Below are 27,815 nucleotides of genomic sequence, written 5' to 3'. Positions count from 1 at the left end.
CATTTGTTCTTAAAGTGTGCTGAGACAGCAGATCACATGGTTAAGCAACATTTGAGTCAAAAAAGTTAAAAATTTGTGTGTCTTTTTGTCTCATTTGTGCAGGTTTAGCATTTGCAAAAGCTACACAATCCTTCTGTGGATTTGGCCCTCAGTGGGATTTTCAAATTCTCAAAGGACCACCTGAACAGAAAACAGTATTTTAGTCAGTTAGTCATCAGCAGCTGATGCTAACATCTGACCCGAGCACAGCAAACACACAGTGTGTAGTTTCTAGTCAGACTGGTGTACCTGTAGACCTCCTTCAGTCTCTGTTTCTTCTCCTGCTCATTGACTTTACTGTCCACAGCCGTGATCAGCTCCTTCACACAGCGCAGCGCTTCACACACACAGCTGTGGTCTTCATCAGAGTCTGTCAGAGAAGGAAGGGTAACAAATGAAACATATCCGTTCCACCACCGTTTAGTCCATTTACCAAATTTCCTAAAATAATGACCATTTATTTACCTCAACTACAGAAGGCACCAGGCCTTTATATGAAGCAGGCCTTTATTTTCAATTCTAAAATTCAAAACTTGGTTTTTATTTGCTTATTTGCCCTGTTAAAGTCAATGCATTATGCTGTTAATACAAACTCAATACTTCCTGTATCTGTTTCATATTAAAAGCCGTAACTCTTTCACTTTCTAACAAGGCTTTTATTATGAAACATTTGTGGGAAAGTGTTGCTGACAACTCACTGACTTGCAAGATTTAGCTTTATCATATTGTTGAATTTATGATATATTATGATATACTGGATTATTCAGTAGGTAGTTACATGTTTCTATTTAACACAGCAACACACTTGTAGTTTTCAGCCTCACCTTTCGTGTGCTGCAGTATCCTCTGGATCAGAACAGGATATTTAGTGATCCTCTGAGTGACCAACAAAATGCACTCTGGGATACTGAGCCTCCGCACAATACTGCTGCTCATCATCTTCTGCACAAACACAAAGATACACTTGAGAATCAAATGGCATGCAAGCAAAGGCAAAGCACTGTAACAGACCTGCCTGTTGTGTTAACCACAGAGACAGGAGCTGGTGTGAGATGAGTTCTGACCTTGATGAAAGCCTGGAAGCGTTTGTCTTTGGCGTGCAGATCTTTGTAGAGATTAACAGCTTCATTGTGGCGACTGCAGAACTTCCCATAAACCTTCTTCATACAATCAGCGCTGCAGCCTGAAAACTGAATTTGAAAACAATACTCAGAGAAGAGGAAGGCAAAATGAAACTGAATTTGTCAGTCACCTGTAAATGTTGACCTTTACTTTGGTACCATCCTCAGGAGAAACTTCTGCCTGAATACTGCCAGTGCCGTGGCCACACTACATGATTTTCAAAGTCATCAGATTGCTGTACTGTTCACACTGCACAACTTTCTGTCTTATAGTTGGGAATGTTGAAGTTGCTTTGCACAGAAAATGACATGACACAAGACAAGATGTTTCAGCAGTAGGAATCCGTCTGGTCTCCAAACTATGTTTTGTCAGAAAAACAGGTGCAAGAAGTGACATTAGATGATCAATACTGAAGCATCAATGGCTACATTTACTTGCACACTGATTTTCCACTATTATTCAGAATATGACAATATTCTGAATTAGACGCAGGTCATAAAAAGAGCACCTTTTCAAGAAGGTGACTGCACAAATAAAAGTCACCTAAATAAGAGTCCACTGGCCTACAGCTGTTCCACTTTTCCATATTCTTAGTGTGCACAGCTCCATGTGAACGGGAATATTAGTGGAATATCCATTTTCATTAGCCATGTAAACAGCTTAGCAGAAACATTGTTTTTCTGAATAAGGTGAAAAACAGGAAGATTGTGTGCATGTAAATGTGGTCAGTGTGCAGCATGTTACTGTTGTAGCTGCACAGGGTGGAGCTAGTACTTTACTAAACCATTTCTCATTTTTCGTCTTCTTTTTTTCTCCTTCCTCAGCTTGTGTCTGCTCTCATTGGCTAGAGCTCATTGTATGGCTCCCAGACAAAACCAGATATTAGACCTGCTTGATATATTTCTGACATCTGTCAGGCATCGGCGAGCTCACAGGTCACATCTTTAAACAGCTCACACAAAGCGATCAAGCACCAATTTACAAGTGCAGAGCAAACACTAACTCGCCTCTGATGTGAGGGCTTTAGTTGGGAATCTCCTGTACTTTCAGTATAAATCAGGGATAAAATCCTGCAGTGTGAACTGGGCACAAGAGATCTAAAAATAACAACATCCAGTCTAGTCCAGTCTTCTGTTGGCTACCCCACCACCCAAAATCATGCCAAAATAAATAAATGAAATAAAAAAAACAAGAAAAACTGAGACAAAGCTTTTTCCAGCTCCCAAATTATGTGACAGCCTACCCAAACATATCAAGGAGGTGGACTGGTTGAGATTTTTGAATGGCATTTAAAGCCTGTCTACAATAGTAGAAAAACTAAGTTAGCACAATGTAGTCCATGCTCAACAGGTTGTTTTTAACTGCCCTTTTATGCTGTTTTAGTTTGCTGTTAATGCATTTTAATCAACTTGTATACATGTATATGTATTGTATATGTATTGTTAATGTTTCAGTATCCAGGTCCCATAATTTCATGGCAAAGAGGTGGAAATTAAGTAAGTGGTAATTAGCCAGAACAGTTTTCATGTTGTGGGTGGTAATTACCAATTACAATTACACTGGAAATTTCTCTGAATTTACCTGCAAATTACCTCCAAATTTCATGGTAAGTATGTGTTAATTCACAAGCCTTCATGCAGGTAGGTGCACACCCACATGCAAAAATGTGATAATTAGCAAATATCATAACTGAAATTTCTTAAAAATTATCCCCAGATTTATTGAAAATGACCCCAACATTATTTAATAATTATATACCACTATTTCTAAAGAAGCACATAGTAGCTGGAAATTTCTAAAATGCTTTTAATACATACTACCTACTTGCATGAAAATACTTTAAATAATAAATAAAATAACTATCACATATTTCACTAGAAATTTGGGGGTAATTTGCAGGTAAATTTAGGGAAATTTCAAATATGTTGCTTTGTAATTACCACTTACTACATGAAAATGTTAATTGCCAAATAACACAGAATTAAAAATTAAACCTGGGGGTAATTTGGAGGCAATATTTGGGTAATTTATAAAAAAAATGTCAAATATATTATTTGATAATTACTACCTCTGCCATGTAAATATGGGACCTGGAAATTGAAGCATTACCCAGTTTTTAAAGGTTGTTTATGCTGTCAATGACCTTTAGTGCCTTAAATTTCTGATTATACCTTCAAATGTGTTTTATCTTAATTTCATTGCCTGATTTTTCTTTCTTTCTTTTTTATTGTATTTCCCATTTTTATTTATTATGTTTTGTATGAAAAGCACTATATATATATATATATATATATGTATATATATATATATATATATATATATATATATATATATATATATATATATATATATATATATATATATATATATATATAATTATTATTATTATCATCATTATTGTTATTATTGTAAGCATTGATCATTTATCAAACACTGTCCCATGGGCAGGTGGAGTCTTCTATTTGCTCACCTGGTTGACCAGGACGTCCCCGATGCTGCAGATGAGGAAGCTGTTGTTGTTTCGTCCCTCAGCTGATGAAGCTCTCTTCCTCTCCAGCAGCAGGGTGAGGAATTGTGTGTGCATGTCCACCAGGTCGTCCAAAACAGGGAAAATCTACAGAGAAATCATCAATAAAGCAGCCTTTAATAAATGGATCTTAATGACTATTTTTCTCCTTTATATTAATATATAACATATTCACATTCATACTGGAAGCAAAACTGCTCCTGAGACATTCATCACCTTGTCCAGAGTGTGCGTGTCGAGCTGCAGCTCCTTCTGCAGGCCTTTATAATACACCTCAGACATGATCTTCAGTGTCCTCACATGGTGGAACTCTGTCTGGTATAACTCTGTGGAGAGACAAAGACTCTTATCTCCTCATGCCTGGATGTGATGGGAGCATTTACATCTTAAATTGACCTTCCTCCCAACATGTTTTACCATAGATGACGTCTTGTCTCTTGATCTCATCTTTCTTCAGTGCTTTCAAGAACTTCTTATCCACTGTGGCGCTCCACGAATCAGCTTCCAGATCTTTAATGTCACACTCAAACTCTCCCATCAGCTGACTGTCCATCATCTCAGTACCTACACACACACACACACACACACACACACACACACACACACACACACACACACACCAATGAGCATTCAGAAGGGCACACGCAGGAATCTGCTTCACCATCAGAGACACAACTTTGTGTTGATCAACTTTGTCAGACACACAATCAAATACACTGTCTCCAGGGTCTCCACGTTTTCACAGCTCATGTATGTAAGTCTTTGTGTGTGTGTGTGTGTGTGTGTGTGTGTTGATGCTACCTTCATCAGTGAGTGACTCAGTTGAGGCGTTGACTTTGCTCCCTTGATGAAGTGAGTCAGTGGACTGTGACAGAAACTTCAGACCTTTCAGTGGAACATCGTCTAACCTACAAGGAATCAAACCGTCAACAAGAAAGAGTTTTGAATGAGTGTACTCTCTACTAATAACAAGAACAAGGGAAATGTCACCGCGTGAAAAAACATTTATTGTAGTGATTTAAAGGAAGTTCGTGATCTAGCAAGGTGAATGTCAACAGGACATTTATCAACATTTATTATAGAATTCCCAGGGTTGTGAGGGTTGCTTTAAAAATGTATTCTGTGACAGTCAGTAATATAATACAAGTATTGCAATATTAAATTAATGTAACTTGATTACTCTCTGTTTCCTTTGAATTACATTAATATATAATATGGTGAAATTGTCAGCCTGATATAGTGTTTTAGGGCTGCAACTAACTAATCGATCAAATGTTGCAGGTCTAGTCAAGATAATATAAGGTGATGCAGAAAAAAATTACTTGAAACAATCAATCAGTTATGAAAAAAGATGCAGATTCATTTCATAGTTGATTTATAACAGATTAATTATAGGTTTTTAGGTTTATTAGTTTGTCCAGCTGTTCCTTCCTTTGTTGCATGCAATTTATTGATTGATTGATTTAAAGACAAAAAAATGTTTCCACCCAGTGAAGCATTTTTTCTCTAGAGGCCATGATAATGAACTGGAAGCTGTGTATGGTAGTATACTGTTTATTTTAAAATTGCAATATTGGATATTTTTTATTAATTTTATTCAGTATCAAATTAATACAGTCTCAGACATTCCTCGACAATGAAGCTTCTCCATCTTTTTCCAATTAGTAACCAAAGATCAAAACAGTGTTATTTTAAGAAGACACTAACACCACTGCAAATGACTGACAACATTGCTACCTTTTTGCTAGCATGTTATGCATAAAAACCACAAAGCAGTGATATGCTGTTGCTGTGCTGTTTGCACATCTGTGAACTTGTTTTTTTTTTTTTTCTGACTCCTGTGACCAAAAATCAATACAAAGCAGCTTTAAATGAAGATTTAGTGTAGCAGAGAGAGTGGAGAGCATGAGCAGAGAGATATTACGGTTATTAAGTCATGTCATGAATGTGCCTGATTAGAAGTATATCGTGCTCAAAGACACTGTTGTGTTGTGTGTCTGGACTGTGTCTCTCACCCTGCTATGTTGCTGGTGGAGATGCTCTTTGACAGGTTGCTGTGCTGGTTGAAGATGCTGGGGTGCCTCCGTGGAAACACCACAGGAATCTGGTCATCGGGGGTGGTTGCTGTGGACCAGCGTTCCCGTGATGATGAGGACGATGTGGATGATACAGATGAGGTTGAAGATGTGGCTAGATATAAACATCAAAGTGCACATTTAAGACTGATGTGGGATTGAGATTGATAACATCATTAGCTACATAGAGTTTGTGATGTGTGCTCACTTAACCTTCAAAGAAAAACTACAAAATGTCATCAATCTTTGATGGTCGGTACATCCCAGGTTCTTTTGTTGTGATGAAGTCAGTGGAAAAGATGATTAAATAAGCGAGCAAGTTCATCAACAACAGTTTGTTGCTTTGTTCAGTGTGTGTTCTTACATTTACTCCTCATGTTCACAGCTGACCCAGGAACAGCTTCTGGCCCCAGTGACTGCTGCTGGAGACAAACACAGGACATTATCAGGTGGACATGGTCCTTTTGGTCTCTAACCAGAATGCAGTCTGGTCACTGAGAGGTTGATCAACAGTAACAAAAACATCATGTATACTCTTCCAAAAATGTAGAAAAAAGTAAATAAATGGTTCAACTGCAACAGTATCTCTAAGTTTTATGTTATTTTTTTATTCCACTGTCAAGTTAAAAGTGATAAATTCAAAGATAATTTTAAAGAAAAAGCAGAAACATTGGGCCTCATGCTCACAGATTTGAAAAAAATGTTCTTGCAGACTATTTAAGAACTTCTATGGCACTCATCAATACTGTACTGTACATATTTTCTGTTTGTTCTTCAGTAAGAACAAAATTGCCCCAGACCCCAGACCCAGGTATACAACTATTAATTCATTTAATAATTTGAAACATTGACATTTAAAGATGATCAGGTTACTGAGACTGATTCTTCAAAATCTGTGTGCTGCTCTGAAGCCTCAACTTAGAAAATGATCTGATCCACCATCATCTGTAAGAATTCTCTGCTGTCGCTTTCCTGCTCTTCCAGACAGTTTGGTGATCGGTCTATATATACATATTGCAGCAGTAACACAGACGCTCCCCGAACTTCTACAATTAACACCACATCTGATTCAGTTTAAAAACTGCTGCTCAGCAGACCAGTCATGTATGCATCACAGCTCCATCTCCACATCTGTTCCTAAAAGATAAAAATTCAGTAAAGGGATAGTTCACAGGAAAACAGTGTTGCAGAATCTCCCAAATAATGGAAGTGAATGGTGACCAATTTCCAAACAGAAAAAGCAACTGTAAGAAAATAATCATAAAATACTGCTTGTCTGGCATAATCCAAGCCTCAGCATGTCATTTACACACCGTCACACCACACACACCCAGTTCAGACAGTGTGCATGTGCATGTGAACATGGCTCCAAGCTACGGATCTACAGTGAAAAACATGGTGTAATTAACTTTTTTAGTCAACTTGGGATGTTGGGTTTTTAGGAGACTTGGATTACACCAGAAGAGCAGTATGCAAACATTTTCTGTTTCTATTCTGTTGTTTTTTAACATTTGGAAACTGGTCACCATTCACTTTCACTGTTTTGGCCATTGTGGAACTCTGTTTTCCTGTGAAACTCCAGCAGTGTTTTGTGGACAAGAAAACTAAACCCCACCTTCAATCGGCATGAGGGTGAGTAGATAATGACTGAATTTTCATTCTTGGGTGAACTATCCCTTTAAATAAACATCCTATTTGGATGTTCGTGATGCAGAGAATCTTGAATGCGGTGGCCCACTAGCCCGGAAGGTGGGGAGGTTGGTGAGGGATCATGACTCTTTCTCTTTTTTCTGTTCAGTGTCATTTCTGGACTGTGCACCCTTCATGAATCTCACATAGGATTTTTGTATTTTCCTCTTACTGCTTTAAGACCAAATTTAAGAGAAAAGTAAAAAAAAAACGCTCATGCATGAGGGTCACCATGCCTGTGGTATGTGTCACACCTACCTTTGTTTTGCTTTTTGTACAGACAGACAGACTCTCTCTGCAGCACTTATGGACATGGACGCCACAGTCTGCAAATCAGCACATGATCGTGATTAGGAACAAGCATTTTCATATATTCATCTCGTCATCATCAAATGTGAACTTCCTGAGTATTTTCAAGTCATGCATATTATCAAAAAACAATGACTGCTGCTGATCGTTCTCTTTCCTCCTGCTCTCTCTCTCTTTTTTCTCTCTCCACCAACCAAGGTCAAGGCAGCTGTCCGCCCACTCACAGCCTTGTTCCTCTCGAGGTTTCTGCCTATTAAAATGGAATTTATCCTGTCGCCACTGTTGCTAAGTGCTTGCTCATGGTGGGAATCATTGGGTCATTTGGAACTTTGCGGATAATATTAAAGAGAGCACAGACTAAACCTGCTCAACAAGAAAAGTAGAGCTGCACCATCAACTGATTAGCTTGACTTCAGCTTCTTAAATGTGAATATTTTGTGGTTTCTTTTCTCCTTTGTGACACTAAACTGTAGATCTTTGGATTGTGGACAAAACAAGACATTTGATTATGTTGTCTTGGGCTTTGGGAGAGAGTGATCAACATTTTTTACCATTTGCAGAGATTGGCTGGAACCTTAAATGGAAAGATGCCTGAGATAACTTCTGCTGACTTGACAATACATACAGCAACTGCAATGTCACATTCACTGTCTGTGAGTTATAAATACACAGCCACAATGATCTCATTTTCCATTTCCTGCACACACATATAGACAAACACACACACACACACACACACACACACACACACACACACACACACACAGTTGTGTTTCCATCACTTCAGAGGACATTACACTGACTTAAATAATCATTTTCTGGAGACTTACTCTAATTTGTGTTTTGTCACCATCAGGAAGGTGAGTTCCCACAACACTCTGCAGTCAGTATTTTCTGTGAATCTTGCACCATGTGAGATCACACTGCTATAGTTACTATGACAATGACAAAACACACTCACAACATATGAATCCTTCCTGTATCTTTATAGACCAGAGGTCGTCTGCAACCTTTATGATCAAAAGAGACATTTCTGGCAGCCACAGCAGGTTTATGGAGACTCAAGAAGACAAGCCACCGTCAAATTTAGAGTAAAGGCACCAAGCCACAGATGCAGGCTATGACACACAATTTAGTTAACAGAATATAAAAACATTTTTTTAAATGTTGGTTTATAGACTACATATTTTTACAGTTGGTAAATGTAAGACTACATTTGCTGGGACATTTAAGACGACTCAAAATTTCAAGGCAGCGTACTGAGATAGATTTCTGAGACCAACTTGAACTGTTATGTTTTGAAATAAACAGTAAAAAGTTTTGCTGACCTGTAATCTTTAGTGGAGATCATTTACTTTTGTTCTTTAGTTAAACTTGAAGCTTTGAGTTTTAGAAACTCCAAAATTAATTATTTCAATAATTTGGTCACAATGAGCTGTGGACCTGATTTGTCTTTATTTTCCCTTTATTTAACCAACATTCACTTGAATCATGTGAAGTAGAGCTGAATAAGTTTTGAGGGGTTTCTAAAACTAAAAGATTTTGTTTTCCGAAAGAAGAAAAGTAAATGATCTCAACAAAAGATTAGTAGTTGGTAAAATTTCTTTTAAACATAAGAGTTTGAGTTGGGCTCAAAACTCAAAAATCTATTCCCATACTTTGACTTGAAATTTTGAGTTGCCTCAACTTTTTTATAGACCTACAACATTGATAAATGAAAATTAAAATGTAAAAAAAAAAAACCTTCATTTCCATTTAATTCTTAATTGATTTTTCTTATTTGCACTTTCAGTGTGTGTTTCAGTGTGTGTTGGAACTTGACGCTAATCTGATACTAAACTCTAACAGAGTTATGAGCTACACCGTCTGTTCACATATATTCTACATCAGTGAAGCAGGACACCACAGTGACTCACAGGCTTCTTATCACTATATTTAAGTCGGAAATATGCAAGTCTCAAAAAACATTTGGGTCTATAAATAAAAATAAAGCTGCTGCGAGGAATTTTCATACAAATGTGACATCAAAAATAAAATGATTTCAATAAAAATCCCTTACTATTTCTTTTTAACTAGCTAACGTACTACTCTTTACAACTGAAAATGTAAACAAAGACTTTCTATCTGCAAGCAGACAAGGTGGGAGGCATTTACAAAAATGATCCAGAAATAGCTGATCTTCTCATTGATGGTCTCATTTGCTTATTTTGGTTATATAGCGAATTCCCCCCATTATTCAGGCAATGACACTCACTGACCTCAAGATAACATTGTAAGATAAAGTTTTAGCAATTATCTCAAAAGCGGCCAGACAGAGACAACATTTTTCATAATTTTAATTTTTCAAGTCATCAGCATATGATCTTGTGCTCTAAAATGTCTTTTGCAACCTGCTTGGACCCTGTTGAAACCTGCTTGCAGGTCTTCTTATTAAAAAGTTTTTATAGTATGAAGGAAAAGTCTGGTTAGCGTTTTTCTATTTTCCTTATTCTCAACAAATCCAAACCAGTGATGATCAAGGACTGAAATAATTCATTAGTGACAATGACAACAACAAAGTTGTAGTGCAGTTCTACAAAGTATGTGAGGATGGACAGATGTTAGGGCCTCGGTAACTGCTGCTGCAGGTAGTCCCACTTTAGTAATTATTAAGAATAATAATTCATATTTTCCTACAGTAGATGCAGAGAACAGAATCAGAAGGATTCATCAAGGAGCAAATGTCCCCAGGCTCTGCTTTTTTTTCCTACTGGTTTGGAATGTGTCCTTCTTACAAACTCTGAACTCCCGAATCAAACTTTATCAAAGCGTCACCATTAAACAGAGTGTCAATATGACTGTAGAGTTGATGTGTGGATTCATACTGTGAGAAAGCTGAGATGAGAGGGAAACAAGACAGATTCCTCACAGTGAAACTACTAAAGCACTAGACTACAAGAGGAAGAGGTGGCCACAGAAGAGGAGGAGGAGGAATAAAAAGAGGAAGGAAGGAGTGGGAAAAGAAAAAAAACTGTGTGTGTGAGTCTTACTGTTGCAGAGGAATGTTTCTTTATTGTGCAGAAGTTTGGTGCAGTGCTGACAGGCTGTGGAAGGAGACAGACTGACTGGGATGAAGACGTGACCGTTGGAACTCTTCTTTTCTTTCTCTTTGCCCTCTCGGTCTTTCTCTCCTTTCCTCTCCTTCTCCTTCTCCTGGAAGCAAAAGTGAGAGAAAGATCATCAATGAAGTAAATATTCTGCTCCAAAAGTTTTTTGTTGTCCAGCCACTCAAAGCGCTTTACAACACTTCTCATGTTCATGTATCCCCTCCTTAATTTGGGGTCCACTAGCTGAAGGACACTTTGACATGCAGACTCAGAGAAGCCGGGGATTGAACTGCCGATCTTCTAATTTGTGGATGACCCCGTGCTACCACTGAGCCAAAGCCACCCATTCTACCCCAACATTAGGTTACCTGTAGTGTAAAATTATACAATAGAAACAGGTTGCCTGAAGTGTAGTTACACATGGTAATGCTGCTCACTATGACAGATGTGAACAGAGAGAAACCACATCATTGAGTAGCGTAGTAAAGCACCAAGGCCAGGACTGACTGAAGGAGCGAAAGTCCAAATATTGTGCACATACTGTATATGCAGGCCTGGGGAGTAATGGACTACATGTAGCAGAATTACATAATCTGGCTACAAAAAAGGTATGACAGTGAAACTAAATGCACCCCTTGATAAGCCGTGTAAACATAAAGGCAACAGACAGATAGCAGACAGATGAATCATATCCAGAGCATCAACACAACTGGAAACTGCCTGTCTCTTTCTCTCTGTTCAGTCTCCTAATCAGCTCATGTTGCGTGCAAAACCAGCAGCACTGATAACACTGGTGTCACAGTGATGACATTTAACACACCACACACCACCTCAAACCTCCCATCAGCCCACAGTCAGGGAAGCACTGACATTAACATGTAGATGCCAATTCAGTGCTAACTAAAATATAATACAGTCGAGAAGTTGTATTTCTGATGATACTGAACCCTTAAAATGACATATCATTTAACATGTTCTTTTTCATGCAATTATCAAAACTCACTAGTTTACATGATTTATTTCTGGTGTCAAATAACATACACACAAAGTTAAAAAAAAAAAAAAAATGTAATCAGCAACCTATATCTGATGTGACATGGAGGCTGTGATGTCACAGTGATAGTTGTAGTTTTCTGGTAGTATGTGGTATGTGTATTTATTTTAACTGAAAAAAATATGTTTAGCATTTTTTTCAGATATGCTTTGCTTTGGTAATGAGTGCATTGTTATGTCATGCCAATAAAGCAATTTGAATTGAATTTAATTAAACGTGAGAAAATCAAATATGTTTCTTTGAAAATAAAGCTTTGATTGACGGTGGAAAAAAAAACACATTTGGTATTGTCTGGTATAAGCAATTTTTGTTTTTCTTTTAATAACAATTAATTAAGTGATTGTTAATGTTACCAATGACTGATTAAGGAAAGTGCTTACAATCTGCAACCCTTTTATATACATACAATATTCTATCCATTTACAAAGTAGTATTATTTCTAAGTATAATGCTACACACCATGTGTGTATTTACATGTGTGCAATTAACCTGCACACTTGTGTCCACATATCTACATATCTGTTTAAGTAAAAAGTATATATAGTGGATATAGCCTGTGTGTACAGTTTGTTAATTTCATATTTTTAGTTTTATTCATTTATATTTTTACTCTACTTATATTTTCTGTGTTCCGCTCACTCAATTTTCTGCCTGTACTCATTTATTGAGTTGTGACCAATAACGTCTGTTCCTTTCTTTACTTTTTTCTTTTCTTTTCTTTTCTTTTCTTTTCTTTATTTTTTATGAAGCAGACTCCAAGTGTGAGAATGAGTAAAAGAAAGCAGTATTTGAGTTTCTATCTTTAAGTTCTGTTACTGTATAAATGAGAGAAAGCCACTGAAATAACAGCAGCTGACATACCTGATAATAATGTTGTGTCATGTTATCTTTCTTACTACACCTTTTTTCCATGTGAGCAAAAACACTGCAGGCCTGTCTACTGTCAAACACTGATGGGAACATTCACCATCATCACACTCATCATCACTATGAGACACTCATTCACACACACACACACACACACACACACACACACACACACACACACACACACACACACACCATCATCTTCTTACCTCATCCTGCTCAGTTTCTCCTCTCCACCTCACAGAGCGACTAAACCTCTTATTTAGCATGACTGGAACTCTCCTCCTGTCTGTCTGTCTACACTGTGTCTGTCTCTCCTGTCTGTTCGTCTGTCTGTCTCCTTCTAGTCGTTGCTGTGAATCCTGTCTGCTTGAAGTTCTTTCTCTGTCAGATCATCCTGCTGTCGTCTTTTTGATTCAGTCATTGTGTACAAGCCGCTGCTGCTTGTCTGTCTGCTGTCAGATCAGGAAGTGAGCTGGCAAACATCTGTACACACACGCACGCACACACGCATACACACACACACACACACAGACACCCACACACACACACACACACACACACAAAGTTCCTCTTTCACTGTCTGTCTGCAGTGGTTTGCAGAATTCTTGTCATCTTCTCATTTTTGAAAAAAACGCCCTGCGCCATTACACGTAGGATTATTATAATTTATATATTTTTTCTTTGTCTTTTGTTTTTTAATTTGTTTTGTTCTATTTTTTAAACAGTTTTTTAAAAGTCGTAAATGTTTGTGTAATTTATTTATTTGAATATTTAGTTTCACTTCAGTTTTTGTTTTGTTTCAGTTATATTTTTAGTTTTTGTTCTGAGTTGAGGTTTTATTCTTGCAAAGTTATAATGATGGAAGACCTGGGATCAGTTGTTATTGGGATGCATGAATGAAATGCACCTGCTGTCGTGAAACTAACCTGAATTTAGACGCATAAACTGAAAATAAACTCAGATGGGTCATTAAGTGCCAGTATGGTGTACTCTGCCTGCTGCGGTGGCATTAGTAAAGCTGGCACTGCCTGCAAGAACAAAATGATTTAACAAGTCGTTTGACAGAAACAGCATGTGCACTGGCATGTCAGCAACTAACTATAAATATTCTGCAGAAATCTAAAATGCACTCTCATTTTTCTCACATTTTCTTCACCACATATTTTAACATGTGGTCCAAAAAACAATACACTGTTGTTTCTGTACAAACAAACCAAGAGGTGTACACATGGACTTACAATAACTCATTGATTGGCCAGTTCTGGTGATGTCATCATGCAGGACTCCTTTTCAAACAGCCTCAATCTCATTCCATAATTATGAAACAATGTACATGTAATAATGGTATCCTTTTGCATGAAATGATTACACGACAACACTTTACACCCCACTCCTGAAACTACAGAAAGGGAGTCTGGGTTATCATTTTAAAGGGATAGTTCACCCAAAAATGAAAATGCAGTCATTATCTACTCACCCTCATACCGATTGCAGGTAAGTTTTGTTTTTTAGTCCACTAAAAAAGCCTGGATACATGGGGAGATGAAAGCTCTATCCAGAGCCAAAAAGCTGCCCTCAGACAGGTGACAAGGAAGCTTACAGCCCCACAAGAGGTAAGAGTGAAAGCTTGCATCAAGACACCAAAGATATGTAGCAAGTGATCCAGAACATCACTGTCTACAAACACTGGAGAACCAATCAGGTGTGAGAAAAATCAATCAAGTCCATCCCTGCTTAGCCTCTGAATGAACTGTACTGACAGCCGTGTCAGTGAGACTCGTCATGTCATGCTCAAACAGGGATGTGACTACATAACTTCCTCTGAAGGCCTTTTCTCACCTTGCCTTTCTTGCTCATCTTGCTGCGGAGGTAGCTGAACGTCCGACTGATTTTAGGTCCTCCTTTTCCCTCGGTGTTGCTCAGCAGGGGGCCCGGCTCCTCCTCGGAAATACTAACATGTACACAAATGATTATGAAGCCAGTGCTTTAATACACATTGCAAGGCAGAATTAAAAGTCTGCTCATTTTAATCTTATTGAATACTTCTTGTTTGTGGGTAACGTCAACGTACAAATGATGTTAATTAGTTCCTGGCTGTGTGGAAATTGTGTTACTTTGTTACAAATAATATCTCAGCAGAAATATAGTACTGTGCACCAAATCAGAGCCTGTGGAGGCAACTGTCTTGCAAAAATAGTGTGGTTTAAATTTTACATCCTCCTTGCAAAGACTGAAACCATGACTATGTCTAACATAACACTAGAATAAGAAATATTAGCTCCTTACCTGCATTCCAGTGAGCCAGAGGTACTGGAGAATGAGCTCACCCCTGCAGGAAGCAAAAAGGACAGACATCATTTAATCAGGCCGACACAGCTGCTAGGCTGTACGCCAATACTGTGGATTATGATACCTGCAAAAAAAAAAAGTCTTCAAAGCCAAATTTACTCATTGAAATCAGGTCAAACAAAATGGCAGTTCAGGTTTAGAAATACAGTACTAACAGGTTAACACAAAGTTGAAGAGGGGGGCAAGGAGAAAACACGTCAGGGGTATCACCAGTAATGAAAAAAAGGAAGGAAGGAAGTGGAGGAAATCACTTACCTTTTTATGCAACAAGTAAAAAAAAAATAAAGAATGAGTCCACACAAACCAGAAGCTCACTAAACTCAAATGTCATATGCAGCCTAATCATTCATGTTTTCATAGTTTGTGTACATTTCTTCACCATGACAACACATTGCATCGCTCAAAAGTTGAGCCTGGTTTAATTTTTTTAGTGGGTAATCCTGTATTGTTTTTGCCAGAGCCCCCTGTTGTGTCAACGGACTGGCTTTATTTGAATGAATACAGTTTTCATCCAGTCCAGCTGAACATGGTTTGACAGATGACACTGAGATACACCTGTGTCCAAAGTGATCATGTGACCAGTCCACCCAGTGTGCTAGTAGAGGTGGCACAAGTAGGAAGAAAATTCCAACTCTTATCATTCAAGCTGTCAGTCAGAAGTCAGTCCTCACCAATTGTAACAAAAGTTAAGGTTTAAGTGGAAACATTTTCTCACTGTCAAACTCAAATATGGCAGCCTGCTCAGTGACCCCACACCTTAAACTATGACACTGTAGTTACCCCTGTAGCATCAGTTTTCCATGTGCAGGCCTCTGCAATCAATTACCAATAATAAGTATGCAACAATGGGTAGAGTTTTAAAATAAAGGCAAAAATACTTGGCTAGGTTTACAACAAGATCATGGTTTGGAGTAAAATAACTACATTAGATTCATAAAGTCACATAATTTAACTTAAGGTAACGTCGCTGTCGTATGTGCAAAACTGTTACTTTTCAGGAAATGAAGCCTGTGATTTTTAACTAACTAAATGCTGATTCATCAAAGTTTGATGCTCTTTTTTTCTTAATATTGACATTCAAGTCCAACATTTTGTCATAACAAAAATGTTGCAAGACATTTCTTAGGACGATTTCATATTATGAATACCCACCCATCTACCCCTCCCCACACCTCCATAGCAAAAAGAAATGACATTGAGAATATTAATATACAACAGCACAGAACGAAGAAAAAATAGAATAAAATTTATGTACCTACACATATATTAAAAACAGGTTTTATCGGCTGATAATTCATTTTACGTGATGTATGATTGTTACTATTATAATCTAAGGAATGAGTCCTGGTGTCCTGACAGTCTAGAAAAGACTCAGCTTGCTATGTTGGACATGAGTTTTATCCACTGTTCAACAGATGAAGGTGTGGTCGTCACCATCATTTCTTCTGACCGTACATTTTGAGTTTACTAAGGATAATTACCAACATACACAGTGCTGGACTGCTGGTTAGAGAAACACTAAACAGTTCATTTACAGAAGATATTATTTTACCTCATAAATCCTAAACCATACAACAGTCATATTTGAAAAACTCACAGACAGATGTAAAGGGTGTCTAATCTCATATTATTGATTTATGGTAAAAATAAAAATGTCAAAATATGGAGATGCAAGGTTTGCACCCAACAGCAATGATAAGTTAATCCATCCATGTACCCCTCCTCCTCCATATGCAGATGATCTTACTCTTAATACAACATCACCTGACTTCACATCAAGACATGACACTAGATGGTTACCTGCAGAGTCATAGCTTGAAGCAAAGGGGCACTGACCAAGCTGCTGTACTGGAAGCATTGGGAGTGAGGACAGGCTGTAAGTGGACATCTTCAAAGTCACCCAGTAAGCATAACTTGACTCTGGATGTGAGGGAGTTGGGGTATTTTGAGGGTTGGGATGGTTGGAGGTACTGGATGCTTATGATGAGACAACTACACCTTCCAACTATAAACTGTTGACGGCAGAGATTCAGATGGACAGAAGAGACACTCCTGTCCAGTTTCACACTCCACAGAACTCTTAATGTCCAACGGCTTCCTGGACAAAAGTGTCTTTTTTCTCCATCTGACTCTGCAGCTCCAGGAGGAGGTGAACAAATTTTAGCGAGGACTTGTTGTTTTGTTGGGCAGTGTTACAGGACAGCACACTGACAGAGGGAACACAGGACTACAGGGACAATCATCATACTTACTCCCTCCCTCCTCCTCCTCATCACTGGAGTAGGAGCCAATAGAAAAGAGGCGTCTATTTTTGGGGAGGAGCGGAGAGATACTGAGGGAGAAGCTGATTCGCCGCTTTGATCGAAGAAATCCACTCACTAAAGGGCAATGATGGGGTGTAGCAGGATTAACAGGAAAAAAAAAAAAAATCTTACTGCACAAGTTCAAGAGAACATCGAACTTCAAAACTGCAGGAGGCCAACAGGACCACAGGATGGAGTCAAAGATGAGGAAACAAAAACTGAAGGGCTATAAGAAACTCACCATCTATGTCGCGTTGGCTGATGGTAACCATGGAGATGGATTTGGTGAGGGTTTGGTGATGGAACATGGCAGGACAGCTGGTTGTCACTGACAGTACCTGATGTGATGTCTAAAAAACACGAGGGGAAAATAATATAAACAGCGATAATGTTATAATATCAGTGTTTGAAAGATTAGACACCAATCAATTAAAACTACTGAAGAGATTTGTGACTTGATACATTGTACTAATATTCAATGTTGGGGATAATGTACTACAAGGTAATAAGTTAGAGTACTCTGATTACTTTTGTAGTAATGAGTAATTTAATGCATTAGGCCAAAGATATGCATGCTGTTTAATGACATGTTTGTGTCTGCGTAGTGTTAATTTCTTTTTGTGTGTGTTACATCACTCACAAACTATAGCTACATTGCACTATTATCTACATGTGTTATACATAATATGTTTTAGTACTTAGACACATTCAAATTATTATATACTATGTATATATACATATAATTATCTTTCATCTTTTTACATGCAATTGAATGTATATTTATATGTACACTGTGAAATCATCCATTTTACATGCAGTAGTATTTTCCATACTGTGAAACCACCCCGTGATATTTTTGATGCTGTATTTCTGTGCAATTATCCTTTTTTACAAGCTAATGTTATTTATATCTATTCTACTGGTAGAATTTCACACACCAGGTGTGTATCACAACATTTTTGCAATTAAACTGCAATTATGCAAAAGCATCCATATATTTCTGTAAGTGAAAACTGTATTTTATATATTTTTTTCTCCTTTTTATATTTCATTAATTTTTTTATGCTACTTGTGTTCCATTTACAAGTAATTCCTTTTCAAACTGTATGACTTGAGCTGCTGTAAGATGTGAATTTACACAAGGCGGCCATGATGTGAACACACTGTTAAAAGCAGGCCTTAGTTTTGCAAGTACTCCGTTATCTAGTTACACTTTTTAAAATGAGCAATCTATCGCTGTTACAGTTTTGCCTTATTTCTACGTTCCTTTTATTGTAACAAAAAACAAAACGATAAAAACCCTAAACCATGCACACTGTTTCTCTTTCTTTTCTACTTCTTTTAGCCGGGTGACTTTTTTTCATTTAAGACAAATCTTCCTTCCAGTCAGGACTCGTCAGAGGAACTGAATATCCCTCACAGAGAAGTAAAAGCGTGCAATAAGGACCTACAATAATACCACAATGACAATATGACAAACTACTGAAAAATATACTTTTGGTTTAGAAGTGACAAAAGCTGTTGAGCTCTCCTGGTTGGATTTTTGTCTCTTCTCATTCTCAACTTCAACAGTTTCTCTATAGTTTGTTGTACTGGCCCCTTGTGTTACAGTCTTCTTGCACTTGTCATATAGTACTGTGGTTTATTGTACAGCTGATCTTTTGTAACCAAACCATTTCCACACTACTGAAGTCTCTCCTTTTTTAGAACCAACTCCTCTGCTGTGGAGCCTGTAGCAATGTTACTTTAACTTTCAGCTGTGCTTGTTGTTGCTGTGTGTGACGGTCTGACATCATTCTCATTCATATTACCACTATGACTATATGAATTTGTTCTTATCATGAAAAATGTTATATCGTGAATGATACATACAGAGAATATGGGTTGGGTGAGTCTACAAGCCTCACACTTTTACAATTTGGATGTAAAACTAAAGATTGACCTCATTAATTGGTTCATTAGTTTCATGCTGACACATGATTTTCTGTAGGTTATAAAAGCCTGTATTTTATTGTTTGTGTAATATGTCTGTTTAGCAGACAAAATGCTGCACAGGTTTCTATTTACTTTTATGTACTTAAAACAATTCAGCTTTTTGCAATGGACTTTTCCACTGAGATTTTCTCAGTAGTTAACACAGCAACATAGCAAGCTACTTTTTAATGGCAATGTAATAGTTTTGGTATAGTGTGTCCTTGTATTTTACTCTGGTATATTTTTAGATTTTAGTATAGTTTGTTCTTGCATATATTTTCTATATAGTACATTCTCAGATATTTTATAGATATTTCTAATATTTAAGAGTATCTATATTCTTATAATATATCTATATTCTACTCTGTGTATTAAACTATTTTCATAATTTAATTTTTTTACATGTATATATCCCGTATACTTTCTCTATCTATCTACCTATCTATCTATCTATCTATCTATCTATCTATCTATCTATCTATCTATCTATCTATCCATCTATCCATCTATCCATCTATCTATCTATCTATCTATCTATCTATCTATCTATCCATCCATCCATCCATCCATCTAAACATTTTTAGCATTTGGTCTGTCCTCACTGTAGTTTTATTTGAGGGGATGTTTGAACATGGGGAAAAGAAAACACACACACACACACACACACACACACACACACACACACACACACCTGGCTGTCGATGCTGCTCCCATCGCCTTCCTGCTCCTCCTCAGTGAGGGAGACCAGTGAGCCTCTCTCCTGGCTCTCCAGACTCCGCAGACCCCTCCCTGTACTCCTCTCCTTCTGATCACTGAGGATGGGACACTGAGCCTGGATGGCCCCCTTCTCCACCTCCAGACCCTCCAGACTGTAGCTGGGTGCAATGAGACAACACAAACATGTAATATTTTTACATTACAGTTTAAGATATCAGGAAGTATTGTCTGTGTATTGAATTATTCACCTGAAGGAAATATTCAGAAATGCAGCTAGAAGTAAAATGAGTTCATTATCAAAGTTTATTATTGACCCATGCTGATTACCTTCTGTTATCTATTTGTTCCTGATCAGGACGATGTAAGTTGGATGGACACCAACTCATACTGAAGAAATGGAAAGAAAGGGATGAAGGTGGATGATGAAAGATGTGAGAAACATGGAGAAGAAAGAGAGGAGAGATGATTAGATGTTTTCAATTTAGAATGACACAGAGGAGATGGATTAATGATGGTGGTATTATGATGACAGAGATGTGTCCACATATCACTGACTGTGTTTACACTGACAGGAGTCTGACAGATTTGAGTGGTATCAAAGTATTATGATATGATATTATGATGCATTATGTAAAACATAAAGTGGAAGTTGGATCTGTTTTTTATTGAGAAGAAAATGAAAAAATAATATGAAATTAATTTATTAAAACAGGGAACTTAAGCAACAGAGTAATAACTTGGAGATAGAAATATATACATATAATTGGCTGTTCATTTCTGCTTTATAGGCCTGCTAGATAATCAATTCATGAGTTGTGAAAATATTACCATATATAAATTTGTCAAGTTGGGCTTTGGGAAACATTGAACAACACCATCCCAATTTTCTGACATTTTATAGTCAAAAAACTGTTGTTCAAGAAAATAAATGACCATTTAATTGACTATGAAAATAATTTTTAATTGCAGCCCTAAAATAAAATTGCCAAAGCCTAAAGTCAGTGCTACAGAGGAGAGACAAACTGACTCCACAGGTCATCTGGATGCAGACAGATGTTTGTCTCCAGCTGCTGATGTGTTGATAAGCTGGACCTGACACACATCACTGCACCACATTAGACTGAATCCAAGAAGAGTTTTCCGTCTCCACCCTCACTGCAGCTCCCTCTGTTCTACCAGATGGTGTTAACGGACTTGCTTCTTTTATTCCATGAATGAATTTTCCATTGGATAGCATGCATGGCACTGGGAGTGTGTGTGTGTGTGTGTGTGTGTGTGTGTGTGTGTGTGTGTGTGTGTGTGTCTAGACTGTCATGTGAGCAGGCTGAGGCTGGAAAGACGACTGAATCACTGCAATCCAGTCATAAAAAACAAGAATGCTAAACTGCAGCCAGACATCTGAAGTGAAGGAGACCAGTGATCTTCTGATGACGTTTGGAGAGCGTCAAATATTGTTACTACTTCCTGTTGGACTCTATCATCTTTCTACACACTGCAGAGTGTCATCAGAACATTTCTACATTCTTGTCTCTCTGTTTCTGAGCTGCTCTGCTCATTAGTGACTAATGTGAGCATGAAAGGCCTTCACAGTGACTCACTATCAGTGTCAGCCTGTTGGCCTCAACAAGACTGTAAAATAAAGATGGCCGACACATCTCTAGTTCCTCACGCTGTATAAGGATGAAGCTAAAACATCCAGGATATGAGTGCTACCATCTTGGACTGGCCAGAGTCTGTGGAGTGGTGATCGAGGTCGGAGCCGTGGTAACGAGGTCCCGCCCACACAGTCGGCTGACTCAATCATGAACAGGGCTCAGCTGTCAATCATGATGCAACACCCCATTTTTATACCAGCAAATAACTCAATAAATCCAAACTGATCAAAAAAGGAAATCTTGAACAAACTTCAGAGTGATAAGAACGGCCTAAAATTACACAAATTATCTTAAAAATTATTTAAAAAATTAAAAATGTATCTGCTAACATGGAGGAGGCGGCGTTTATGACCTATAGTGCAGCCAGCCACCAGAGGGCAATTCAGATGTTTTGGCTTCACTTTTAGGAGGGCTGTAATGTCATCCATCCTTCTTCAAGAGAAACCATTTATAGTGATCATGGTTACAGTGGTTACAATGATCAAGCACATATATTGATCTAAAAGCTTGAGACAGAATCATTCTCTACACATGCTGTTTAAATCTTTAAATAAGTTAAATAGTTAGTACACCCAACTGCCCAAGATGCAGAATTGTGATATATTAGATACGACAGATTAATTACCATAACATACTTTGCAAAGAAATCAAAGACTCTGGATGTTTTTTCTTGACACAAGCTGACTAATTGATAGTTGGCAATTAATTTAAAAATCAATTATTGATCAGTTCATTAGTTAGTCATTGCACCTCTAGTCTAAACACATAATAAAGAGCAGTAAAAAGCAGAAGAATGTGTACATGCAAAGTCTCAGAGTGTGTACCTTCTCCTGTGGAGGGGGGGCTTGGCTCTCCTCGCCTCTCCTGACAGGCTCTTCAACGAGCTGAGAGAAAGACAGATGGACTGTTAGTGGACAGAAAGTGAGGGCGAGCTACAACTGCACTTTTTAGATTCTCTGTAGCTGGTATCTTCTGCTGCCCCAGTGTATCTGATATCCAGTCCAACTACAATAACCACAAAAATGTACAGGAAAACAATGAGTTGGTGACTTTTTGGCGCTTTTCTTCCAAACTGTGTGTCTGCAGCAGTTTGGTGATGACATGAGAACATGATGGTGAAATGATGAACACCTGCTGGTTTAGAGCAGGCTACAGTCCACCTCCACAACTACTGGCCACACTGTCATGATACTAACTGTGATCCACTCTGCTGCTTTACATGAACTAGTTAGCATCATATTAACACACCAACCAGCTACTGACACGACTCCAGCTGACTGAATGAACCCTTTGCCTTTTCTTAAACCGTGCCAAAACGCTCATCTCTGAGATCGTTTTGGTTTTTAAAGGCCATTTCTAAAAATACCTGTGTGGACTAGGCAAAAGTGTCACATGAGATATCTTATAATAATTCTGGATGTAAACAAATGACAGGACAGGAGTGTTTCCATACTGGAGGTGAAGACAGTTGTCCACATAGCTCTGAGGTTACTCTCGCCCTCTAGAAGACTAACCTGTCCTATCAGGTGCTCTGGACTTGAGGTGTCATGATGACTAGATATTTTACATTCCTGACATGGAGACCCTGTCCTGTACCTGCGCTGTGTGAGGTCACTGTCTGCTGCGGCGGTGTGCCTGCCCAGCTCCCAGCTGTGACGACGCAGCGGGGACAGAGACCTGATGGTGGCTCGCTTGATGGCAGAAGAGACAGGATTCTCTGGAAGCTGGTCTTTTTTCTCTTCATCTTCTCCTCCTCCTGGGATTTAAAACAGAGAGACAAAACTCCGTGACTCTGAAGAGAACAACATGATCTTTTCATTATTTTGGGGCATCTGTGCCTTTATTTGATAGTGACAGCAGAGAGAAATGAAGGTTGGGAGAAATGGTCAATAGTATGCAACAAAAGTCCCCAACCAATGATTCACGGTCATCACCTTAACCTCTAGACTAGCAAGACCTCCCATCACCTTCCCTTTTTACATCAACTGGGGGGAAGACATTATTGTCAGTTTGTGCACTTCAAGTCACTAAATTTGATTTTATTTTTAGTTATGCTTAAGAATTACATGAAGCATATTCTAAATTAGCAGCAAATGATTCATTGGAAGCTAAAAGTTCACAAGAAACACTCATAAATACTTATAATGCTTCATAACAATAATCATAACACATTATAAAGCATCTTATAATGACTTAAAAGATCACATTTCGTACTTAATTGCACAATTATAAGACACTAACCCTAATCCTCAAAAAATGGTTAAATGAAAAGAAAAGCAGGTGTACATTTGCAAAAGTAATATTCATTTATTACTTATTTTCCTTCAGGGAGAAACACCAGAGGAAGGGTTAAGGTTATTTCATTCAGGCATTACATTAGTACACTTAAAGCACCTAATGAGAGTAACTTATAATAACATCATAATGCATTAAAACATGATAATAACACATTATAAAATTATTCTAATGTATTACAACTATGAGAATTATAATACACAATGGTCCTGTGAATTATTGCGAAACTTGACCAATAAAGACAAGTCATTATAAAATGCTTTATAATGTGTTATGAGTATTGTAATAAAGCTCTATAATTGTCTATGAGTGCTTATAGCTACAATTATGTGTATGTGTGTAATGCAGCACAGACATAGACATCCATGCCCTGCCTTACCTCTGTCCTCGGTCTCTGACTTCCAGGACAGTCTGGAGCTCCGAGGGGCCACAGCTTCAGCTGTGCCCACTGGCAAAGCCCCCTCACCGGGACTAAGGCCTCCCTGAATCGATGCATCATCTGTTGAGGACCAGGAGACACGAACCCCTCTGTCCCTGTGTCCAACACAAGGGGGAGGGTCTGCAGGCTAGAGAAGAAAAGAAGACATGAAAAGTGGATTTTTAGCACTGAAGGCTCTGCTGGAGTTGAAAAGTTATGAGCTCTATCTTAACTCCCAGTGCAAAGTGACACACAGCTGTCACTGTCATTTCAGCTTCATTTGTCTTTCAAACTTGCTGAAACTGCCATTTATATAGCAATGCACCATGTGGAGGCACACCTGGCTTTTAAAGGGAAGGGAGTGGGAGATAATGCTCTGATTGGTTTAATTCATGTTACAGCCAAAACACTTGTGAATAATTAAAGCAGGCGTAAGCAGTTTATTTTTTGGTATAACTGGGCAAAAGTTCCACAATAAACTTAAAACACAATGTCACTGAGATGGTTTCAGAGAAAACTTAACTTCTCCTCCTCGCCCTCCTCCTCCTCTTGGCTGTTTTCAAGCTTTAGAAATCTAGCCCCTGACAGGAGACTTTGGCAAATCACAGGTCAATAAGTTCACTTTTGAGTCTCCTTCCCAAAAATTTAGCAGTATTCAGCGACTTGGGAAGAAGACTCAGCAATAGGGGTGCAAATCACAAGTGTCAGCACAATACAATATTGTAACAATTCTTCACGAAGTCTGAAATGATACTGTTCCAATTCAATTAAGGGACTTCGATCAATATCAGATGATATCATGTGTCCACTTAACACATTCAGTCACATTTATCTAAACTCACAAAAAGCAACAAAACTATAATTCAACAATTTTACGACTGAACTCTACCTGATGTTGTGACACAGACATGCCATTGGAATTTCCAAATAAAGATGCGTCTTAAGGACGACAATATAGATCAACATTTTCACTCTCTATCAATCACACTGGATTGTTACACCCCTGTTCAACATTCAATTACTTTTTCCAGTATTGCCAACCGCAGCTTTAAGAGACTAAATACAACCAGTGTGCACCTTGTGCCTTACTTTGCACTCAAGTTATGCACCATTAAAAAGAGCAAAAGGCCTTAAATCAGCCTGTGCTATGGATCATCGAAATATGAGCCTAAATGAAGCTGGAACAAACATTCTGTGAGTCCACAAACAATCAGCAGGAAACATCCTGAAGTCACTAGGGAAAGAAACTCCCATGCTTACAATACCATATTATTGACTACTCAAAAGACTTAGTCCAAGTTTCACTAAACACTGAAGCCCTCATCCTAATCTGGCCCTGTGTGGGGGTGGAAGTTAGAAAAAGCCTTCACTTTTCAGCATGTTTCTGATCTTTCTATCCTTGGGAATACTCCCGCCCAAACAATTCCTCCTATTGTTGTCCAAATCCCATAATTTGTTTTATAAGTTGAGCACTGAAGTCAAGATTTGTATGTGATTTCACAGGATCCTGTAAGACTGTAAGTTTTTTTTGAGGAAAACAGCAGCCAAGTTCAGTCTGGCCACATGTCGTCTCTGGAGTCGCAGGATTATGAGGAAACTGAGTGGAAAAGGCCTCTTCCAGAACATGTGAGTCACTCTGAGCTGCACTCATCACACTCTGAACAAACAGGCAGCTGAAAACTGCTTCTTTGGCCTTTATGGTGCTATTAAACAAAATGTCTCTCTGACAGAGGACACACAAATGTTTCAGAAACTTTAGAGCTGCTTTCACAGAGGTAAAAATGTACATTATCAATATCATTACAACTATTATTCCTTGATCTTGTGACTTTATCTCCACTCTTTGGTGCCACATATCGTTCTTGTTATTCAGAGTTTATGACCTAGCATCCAGGCAGTTTTGTGGAACAGCCAGTCGACTGGTTTTCCTCTTGTTCCTGCCAGGCTGAAGAAGGGAAAGTGTTTCCCAGTGTGTTGCGTAACACTTTGACCAGAGGTTTTCCCATCCAGGTTAATTTTAGAAAAGTGCGAGGCAGAGCGCTGCAGCAGTGCTGTTATTTCTGACCCTGACATGAACAAAGCACGTTGTGAATGCCAGCCGCTGTGCTGACGTAAAACCCCTCTGACACCAGTGTTTATGTACAGTACCAGCAGAGGTTATGAGCTGATGGAAATCTGACTGCCAGCTCTTAACCAGGAGCAAACAAATGGACGTGTGTGTGTGAATGTGTGTATGTCTTTTAGCAGGTTTTATACCTTTTTAAAGACGCTGTCATCCAGGTCAGCCCTGACTTTCAGACACATGGACACGCACTCATCTCTGTCTGGATGGACGTCTGGAAAGAAAGAGAGGAGGGAAGAGTGGGAAGAGGAGAGAGACAAAAACACCTGGGTCAGCGATGAAGATAAGTGTATCATTTTTTGGCTTGCTGGGTATTTGAAGGATATAACATGTTGTTCTTCAGTATGTGCCAGAGTATGTGGTGCTCTGTCTGAGTGGCATATTGCACTGCTGGTTGCAATCCACCAAGACAGGAAGTTGACCTCATATCAACCAAACCACAGAAAAGCAGCCTGAGTGTGTATGTAAGGCAGTCAGCAGTCGGCCTTCTGAACATAATGACTCTGTTACATGATTACATCATTGCTGTGATACATCATTACAGCATTACATAAAACCAATGAAGCTGATAATCAGTGTCCTCACCTTGCAATTAACAAAATAAAAAGGTCATTAATGTTTCTGTCCAGGTCTCACCATGTGCTAAGATGACTTTGAGCATTATAGGTAGGCCAGATTTATTATATATGTATATAGACAAGTGGTACCTAAATTTGTTTCTAACCTCCTAATCTTTACACACATAAAGTTTTTACTGCACCAAGAACAAACTTTTCTCACAAAAAATGCCTTTAGTATTTTGTTGAAACATCTCAAACAAAACTTCTGTCAATAGTTTTAATGCACAGAATAGCAGTTCTGCAGCTGAACCAGTGGTTCCCAAACTTTTCATCAAATGCCAACCTCCAGACAGCGAGAAAACTCTGCGCCCCCCTCCAACCTCACAATGATTATCAATCATTAACAATAATTGGGGAAGTAACCGATAAAAAAGGAAAAAAGCATTCAAGTAGAATTTTATTGAAATAAAGGACAGCATGAGTATCAGAAAACTTTACTTTGTTTATTTCCCAACATAAATCATAATCATTCAACTTTGTTTCACTATATGTCTCTCCTGGTTATCCACGCCGTCCCTGCAGTGGCTCTGCACCACCCCACAGTGTGGGAACCTCTGAGCTAGGCAGAGATCCGAAGTAACTAAATACAAA

General features: G+C 38.3%; 1 protein-coding gene across 1 annotated transcript in view; it reads right to left on the bottom strand.

The window, feature by feature from the left end:
- Positions 1 to 27,815, bottom strand: part of LOC146315985 (uncharacterized) — a 136,133-nt gene that overhangs the window by 15,243 nt on the left and 93,075 nt on the right. Inside the window, exons 13-32 of the mRNA XM_084734553.1 lie at positions 26,739 to 26,818; positions 24,444 to 24,630; positions 23,366 to 23,525; positions 22,594 to 22,653; positions 20,442 to 20,501; positions 20,089 to 20,272; positions 17,665 to 17,773; positions 15,058 to 15,100; positions 14,611 to 14,722; positions 10,791 to 10,953; positions 7,711 to 7,778; positions 6,128 to 6,185; positions 5,704 to 5,878; positions 4,490 to 4,596; positions 4,106 to 4,252; positions 3,905 to 4,014; positions 3,632 to 3,775; positions 1,104 to 1,229; positions 864 to 981; positions 289 to 409 (exon numbers count right to left, since the gene is read on the bottom strand). Of these exons, the coding sequence (XP_084590679.1) occupies positions 289 to 409; positions 864 to 981; positions 1,104 to 1,229; positions 3,632 to 3,775; positions 3,905 to 4,014; positions 4,106 to 4,252; positions 4,490 to 4,596; positions 5,704 to 5,878; positions 6,128 to 6,185; positions 7,711 to 7,778; positions 10,791 to 10,953; positions 14,611 to 14,722; positions 15,058 to 15,100; positions 17,665 to 17,773; positions 20,089 to 20,272; positions 20,442 to 20,501; positions 22,594 to 22,653; positions 23,366 to 23,525; positions 24,444 to 24,630; positions 26,739 to 26,818 (2,332 nt within the window). The remainder of the gene's footprint in view (positions 1 to 288; positions 410 to 863; positions 982 to 1,103; positions 1,230 to 3,631; positions 3,776 to 3,904; positions 4,015 to 4,105; positions 4,253 to 4,489; positions 4,597 to 5,703; positions 5,879 to 6,127; positions 6,186 to 7,710; positions 7,779 to 10,790; positions 10,954 to 14,610; positions 14,723 to 15,057; positions 15,101 to 17,664; positions 17,774 to 20,088; positions 20,273 to 20,441; positions 20,502 to 22,593; positions 22,654 to 23,365; positions 23,526 to 24,443; positions 24,631 to 26,738; positions 26,819 to 27,815) is intronic.

This window comes from Lutjanus erythropterus, chromosome 13 (assembly GCF_056507025.1).
Source record: "Lutjanus erythropterus isolate fLutEry1 chromosome 13, fLutEry1.hap2, whole genome shotgun sequence".
In the NCBI taxonomy this organism is placed as follows: Eukaryota; Metazoa; Chordata; class Actinopteri; order Lutjaniformes; family Lutjanidae; genus Lutjanus; species Lutjanus erythropterus.
This window is presented reverse-complemented; position numbering and strand designations above follow the sequence as displayed.